This window comes from Camellia sinensis, chromosome 6, assembly GCF_055761805.1.
Source record: "Camellia sinensis isolate YWXY chromosome 6, ASM5576180v1, whole genome shotgun sequence".
NCBI lineage: Eukaryota > Viridiplantae > Streptophyta > Magnoliopsida > Ericales > Theaceae > Camellia > Camellia sinensis.
In genome coordinates this window covers 78512133-78519400 of record NC_138966.1, presented here as the reverse complement: position 1 = coordinate 78519400, position 7268 = coordinate 78512133, and the positions used below count along the sequence as shown (strand labels likewise).

The 7268-nt window shown below is 35.9% G+C and overlaps 1 protein-coding gene across 1 annotated transcript; it reads right to left on the bottom strand.

Moving 5' to 3' along the window:
* Positions 1–707: 707 nt before the first annotated feature.
* Positions 708–1863, bottom strand: LOC114278083 (uncharacterized). Its single transcript, XM_028220073.1, has 2 exons — positions 1677–1863; positions 708–1582 (listed from the first exon to the last, which is right to left on the bottom strand). Exons 1-2 carry the CDS (start codon positions 1861–1863, stop codon positions 708–710), a joined length of 1062 nt encoding a protein of 353 aa, XP_028075874.1.
* Between the last annotated feature and the right edge of the window lie 5405 nt (positions 1864–7268).

Here is a 7268-nt window from a genome sequence, read left to right as displayed (position 1 = left end):
CTATCAGAGCCAAACTTCACCCCCTTAATCAGCCCCAAATCCAAAGCTCTATTCATCAAAATGCTTAAACGCTCTGCAGCTATGATGAATAGAAAAAGGGATAAGGAATCTCCTTGTATTAGCCATCTCTGTGGACTGAACTCCTCAGTCGGAGAGCCATTAACAAGCATAGATAGCCTAGCTGAGGTAATACATACCTTAATCCACTCCACCCATTTTCTCTCAAACCCAAACTTGACCAACATGGAGAGTAGGAACTCCCAGTTCAGTGAGTCATAAGCTTTCTCAAAATCTAGCTTAATGATCAAACCTTTCTTTATGGACTTCTTGCAACTGTCAACAACCTCATTGGCCACCAAAACACCATCCAGAATGTTCCTTCCTCCAATAAAAGCTGATTGGTTTTCACTCACAATCTGGGGAATCACTGCCTTCAGCCTTGAGGACAGAACCTTAATAAGAATTTTATACATCGACCCAACCAAACTGATAGGTCTGTAGTCAGCCAACCCCACTGGATTCTCCTTTTTAGGTACCAAAGTGATGAAAGAGCTGTTAATACCTTTAGCCAACTTACAGTTCTTATGAAATTCAGACAAAAAATTTAGCACATCGGACTTCATTACCTTCCACAGTTTCTGAATGCAAGCCAAGTTAAACCCATCTGGACCTGGAGCCCTATTCCCATCACAACCCTTTACAACAACCTAAACCTCTGCCTTAGAAAACTCTGCCTCTAACAAATCAAAACACGGACTATCCCTCACTGACTTAAATGGTCCTTCCAAGACAGGCCTATGCTGCCAATCCTCAGAAAACTGCTTCAGAAAATGGGCTAGGGCCTCTAGCTTAACTCTACATGGATCATCAACCACCACATCCCTAATGGTTAGAGAATTAATTTCATTTCTCCTCTGTCTACACTTTACTAACACATGAAAATATCTTGTGTTTTTATCACCATTAAAATTCCAATTGAGCCTCGATTTTTGGAGCCACAACCACTCCACCATTCTTGTTAAACATCCAACTTCAACTTTAGCCTCTCTTTTTCTTGTTTTTTCTGCCTCTTCAAGCTCTCTTTCATCTGCTAACAAATCAATCATATGAAGCTCATCCTCTACCTTCTTCAACTTAGTATTTACATTACCAAAGACTTCACTATTCCATTGTTTAAGTGCTATTTTCAGCTCTTTTAGTTTCTGAAATAACCTAAACCCAGCCCAACCCTCAACCTGATGCTCCCTCCACCTCCTTTCCACAAAAGGTAAAAATTTTGGATGTAAAGTCCAAGCATTAACAAATCTAAAGGACCTAGGGCCCCAATCTCTCTCATCTTCCATTAATAGTAAAGGACTATGATCAGACAAAACTCTAGGAAGCCCCCACAGCTTCAAAGTAAAGGTTTCCACCCATTTTGGATCCACCATAACCCTATCGATTCTGCTCCATTTCTCCCATTCCCTGGCATTACACCATGTGAACCTTCTGCCTAATAAGGGCAAATCATTCAGCTCACTTCTATCAACAAAATCATTCAAATCCTTCATTCCCTTCTCCCTCCTAGAACAACCTTTCCTCTCTCCAATATTTCAAATTTCATTAAAATCCCCCCCCCATATACCAGGGCTTAGAATACTCATCCCTTAACTTGAGAAGGCACTCCCACAGTTTACCTCTTTGGCCCACTTCATTTGGTGCATACACATTGATCAAGACACAATCAAAAGAGAAGAATAAGGACCCAGAGAGAAGTATAAACCTTCTATTACAGCAGCAACTTGACACTTGAAAGACTCCTAGATCCCATATGCATAATAGGCCACCAGCAGAGCCTTCAGCATCCACAGTCATGAATTCCATTATATCCCTTGCCAAAGCTATTTTATCTCATTTTCTGACATGGAGGCCTTCTTTGTCTCTTGAAGAATAACAATATCAATACCTCTAACTTTCAACATCCTCTTTATTTTAGTCCTTTTTTCCTTTTTCTCCAAACCTCTGACATTCCACGTTAGTAGCTTCATCATAACCATTAACACTGAACTCTGACCCCCTAAAACTAAATTAATTCGCAGGAACTACATCCCCTCCCCTTCTTGCTCTATCCTTTGCCTCAAGGTCCATAATTTTGGTCAACACTTCCTCTTCTTTACCTTTGTAGTTTATACCCAGCAATTTTCCCATATGAATAGTGCCCTAAGCCTCATTAAGCAGCGGTCTACTTCTAGCTACTCCACTTGCAGTTGATTATGAACTAGATGCTGCCGCAATTGTTGCTCTCCATAAAGCTTCTTTCGAACCCAATTTACTAGAGGAAGCTCCTTTGTGACTATACCTTTTTGGCTGCTGAAAATACCCCTGCTTCATCTCTTTGATCTTCTTTCCACTAGATTTAGTAACTACTCTCTTCCTCCCTTTATTCTTCTGGTGCTTCTTCCTTGAGCTTAAATCGTTGCACTGTTTTTCTGATAAGTCTGAGCCTATCATTAAAGGACTCACTCCATCCTTAAGCCCACTCTGAAGACCAGCCTTGAAGCCCTGGGTTTGCATCTCTACCCTTTCCCTCATATCCACAAGCCCATTACATAGGCCTACCAATTTGCTCCGATCCAGCACCACCTCTAAATGGACCCCCGGTTTGAGTATACAAGAGCCACACAAACTTCTGATAGCACCTTGCGTGACAACCTGCTCATTACTTTTTTGACCTACCAACTCACAGCTGTTGCCTATGCTCCCAGCTACTTTCATGATGCTATCTGTTTTGCCCTCGAGCTCATTACCTGCAGACTCTGGCACCACTGTTTCAGATTGCCTTGGTAACCCCATCTCCACCTCATCACTACACCTCACTCTACCTGACCCATCCCCAATACACACCTTCTTTGAGTGGCCCAGCTCCCGAGCTGACTCACCATCCTGGTCATCATCTTCTACAGCCACATCAGTCGCCATTACCCCTACACTAACCTTCTCACCATTGTTTGAGCTGCAAACTCCTTCCACACCATGCTCCAAAGAACAATCATTCCTCTCTGCCCAAATCTTAGGTAACCCATATAATTGTTCCCACACTCTCACAGTATGGGAATATCCTTTGCACTCCAAATTGATGACTTTATTAATTGGCTCCATACACTTTGTTAGAATTTGAATCCTTACATATTCAAAAGATTCTGGGTTGCATACATCACCTTCAATACAAATAACCTCCCCCCCCCCCCCAATAAATTTCCAATTCTATTTATAGTTGTTTTATTCCAAAGATTCCATGGGATCCCAAAGCAACATACCCACACCTTACGTTCCCTCACTTTGTGAAAATCAGGACTCCACAACACAATATCCTCACACCAATCCTCTATCCACTCCTTCACAGTTCCCAAACTATCATCCCTACATTCCTTAGATTTGAAAGTTAACAACACATCCCTACCTTCTCCATCCCTCACTAGTACATTCTCCATGCCCCTCATATGTAATTCAGTTTTAAGCTTAACATTGGCATATTCAACTTTAAGACGAACCACCACACTTTCATAAAGCCACCCATTTCCTATTTCCTCTGCCTGGCTGACACATTTCCACTTTCCATACCATTACTATTCTTGATGACCTCTGCATATGTCCGAACACCTGCTGCTGGCTTCCACACACTGCATTCGCCCATTCCACCCTATGGAAAACCTTTTGTTTGAGGAGGATATCGGGTTTTGACTTCCTTAGCTTTCTTACCATAGTCTGCATGCTTCACTACCAATTGCTTGTCCTCCACCCATATCCCATTGGCCTTCTGCACTGCTACTTCTGCTGCCACTTCACAATCAGACCGGACAAAAGCAAATCTAGTGTTCCTCACTTTTCTTCTCTTTAGAGGAATGTAGATACCCTTCACCACTCCAAACTTCCTGAATATGTCACCCATCATCTTCAAGTTCATAGATCTGGGTAGATCATCTACAAAAATCATGAGCAATCTTGCATTATCTTCCTTTCTTCACCCTCCGTTTCTACCTCTCTGACTCAATATCGGAATCCATCCTCCTTTCTCCATTCTTCCAAGGATATTATTGCTATATATGTTGTGTATATCTCACATGGGGAATGCAAAAAGACTTATTTTTTAAACTCTCACAGTCTTCGTGAAAAATGGTGAAACATGAGTGCAAAGTGCAATTTACCCAAATAGTTAAGGTGGGAAGAGGAAGTGGAAGGCTTAGTGCTTAGATTTAGAAGTAGATTTTTGCCTCTTTTGTATTAATTTTGGAAGATTGTTTCAAATCAAGTTTTGAATGTTTTAAATTTTTTGAATAGAATATATATATATATATATTTTTTAATGTATAGATGAGAAGATAACTTTCTTTCGATGTATAGATTGCATTCTTTAATTTGTCTTTAATATAATTTCTTTATTTATAAAAAAAAAATGAATTGTACTATAATAACAAACCACCAAACAAAAGAGGAAAACAAAATTTATTGTCTTTCGTTTTTTCCCAGACAATTGAATGCATTCTTTAATATTTTAGGCGTCTTTAACTTGTAAAAAATGAATACAAGAATTTATTATGAAATAGAAGTGTCCATTTTTAGATTTAGAAGTAGATTTTTGCATCTTTTGTATTAATTTTGGGAAAATGTTTGAGGGCCACAATTTTTGTGGCCACAATGGCTCAAAACTGCCAAAACGACGTCGTTTTGACATGTTTTGCACCCAAAACGACGTCATTTTGGCAATTTTTAAAATTTTTGAATAGATTTTTAATGTGTAGATTTTTTTAAATTTTTTTTAAATGTATAGATGAGATAACTTTTCTTTCCATGTACAATTGCATTCTTTAATGTGTTTTTAATATAATTTATTTATTTATAAAAATAAAAAATAAAAAACATTTTACTGCAATAACTAACCAACAAACAAAGGAGGAAAATTTTTTTTATTACCTTTTTCGTTTTTTCCCAGACAATTGAATGCATTCTTTAAAATTTTAGGCCTCTTTGACAACTTGTAAAAGATCAATTAATTTTGTTTTACACTTTTTAGCCAGAAAAATAATTAAACAAAAAAAACCATTTGTCATTTGTCACATCTTACAAGGTAAAATAAATAAATAAATAAATACAATTCTGAAATAAGTCCCAAAAAAATTTAAAATTTAATGTATAAACTACAGTAAAATGAATCCATAATGGTTTTGTTAATCAATATCTTTGGAAAACTCATTATCAAAAAGATAAAAGTATAAAAAAATGTTATATAAACTTGTAAATTTTACAATTGTTTTTTTATTATCTAATGTATAGTGCAATAACAAAAATTTGAAAACTAAAATAGGAGACTTTAGTAATGCAAAAAGTGTCACATCATTAAATAATTTTTTTTTATTTATAAAATTTAATAATTTGTATAACAAATATAACACATGATTTTTCTTCATGAATTTCAAATCTAGTGCACATAAAAACCGATACAGACCCTTATATACGTGGGGGTCAAAGGGAGGAGAACCAATCATTTTTGATATTTTAAATTAGGAAAAAGACAAGCCAAGCAAAAACCACAGCGAGTACAGTAGGAGAAAGTGTGCTTTTTTTTTTTTGAACAAAAAGTGCGCTTTCAATTTCTACGATTTTGCATTGATTCTGTGGGGGTAATTAAGGTGATGTTTGGGATGCAGCTAAAAAGTTTATTTTTTTGACTAAATAAGCCAAAATGCAACCTAACTTTCAACTCGCAAAAAATATAATTTTTTAACAATTTCTTAAATACATTAACTTTTTTAACCTCTAAAAATGCTTCAAATCTACTAAAATGTCAAAAGAACTCTAAATGAGTTCAAACCCAAGAACTTGAGCATGTTTCTACTGCACAGTTGTCTAAATCAACAAATGGTCAAATGAGAGAAAATTAATTCCTTTTTTCACCTAGCAAAAATGTTATATACTTAAAAAGGTTTCCAAAATTAAATCTATAATAAATATTTAAATTTATATAGTGTGAATCTAATATAGAATGAATATCTCATTTACACGTTTTAAATTTAATCAGAAGGTGGCACTATTGTTTTATCCCTTGAATTATTTTCATGACCCCAAGTATGGTAGAGATTTAAATGCAGGTGATTACCTTCTTGAGACAAACCTGGCCCCTATAAGTTGTTTCCCATCCTTCTTTTCTCTCCTATCCAGTGAACTGAACAAGAACAATATGGTGAAGGAAGCATATCAAACAATGACCAAACTTACCACCCTTCTTATGGTAGCCCTCCTTCTCTCTCCCATGCTAACCAAAGCAACTGCTCGTCCGAGGCCTTCCACGGTGAAAACCCAACTTAGGGTATGTTCATTTCATTTCATCTAATTTCATCAATTGGTTGTTAAATATTTCTCTTGATTAATTTTTTGAACTTTTTAAATTTAATTAAGGGTTTATTTTATCTTTCTATATATATAGGATGGCGAGGCAGAGCTTATTGATGAGATTGATAATGAAGAAAGTTGCAAAGGAGTGAACAAGGAAGAGTGCTTGATAAAAAGGACATTGGTGGCTCATATTGATTATATATACACCCAGAAACCACCTCCCCATGCCCCGAAGGCATGAATAATATCTTTGTGTAACATCAGCTAGTATCATAATAAAATAAAACAACATATTACTAATATATGATTTTCATGTTTTTGCTTTAAGGAGTTGCCTTGTTATTGGACTAAAAGGTCTGGTTAAGGGACTTGTGGGCATATTCTGGATCCATCTCAATAATCTAAATTGTTATCTCTGTTCAAAAAAAATCTAAATTGTTAACTTATTATGTCCATCAAGCAGATCATTCATAAGAAAGAAAGAAAAAAAAAAAAAAAAGATAATTAAAACATGCTGCTTATTTTTTAAACGTAAATGTGATCTAAATATGTGGTTATCGATATTTTATAAACTAGATTTTTTGCTTAAATAATCTACTTGGGAGGCACTAAAATTGAATGATTCAAATGACCAATAGAAGCCCAAAGTAGGCCCACAACCCTTAAAAAACGTATAAATAGATCCATTAAACTATTGAGAAGTATCACTTTGTTCCTAAATTATAAAAATGTACGAATTGAACCCCCTAATGGAATGGGTCAAAGTGAAACATATCAATAGTTTAGAGGGATCCATTTGTACATTTTTATAATTTATGGGACAAAACGATACTTTTCAATAGTTTAACGAGTCTATTTGTACATTTTATAAGTCAAAGTGACACTTTTTAATAATTTGT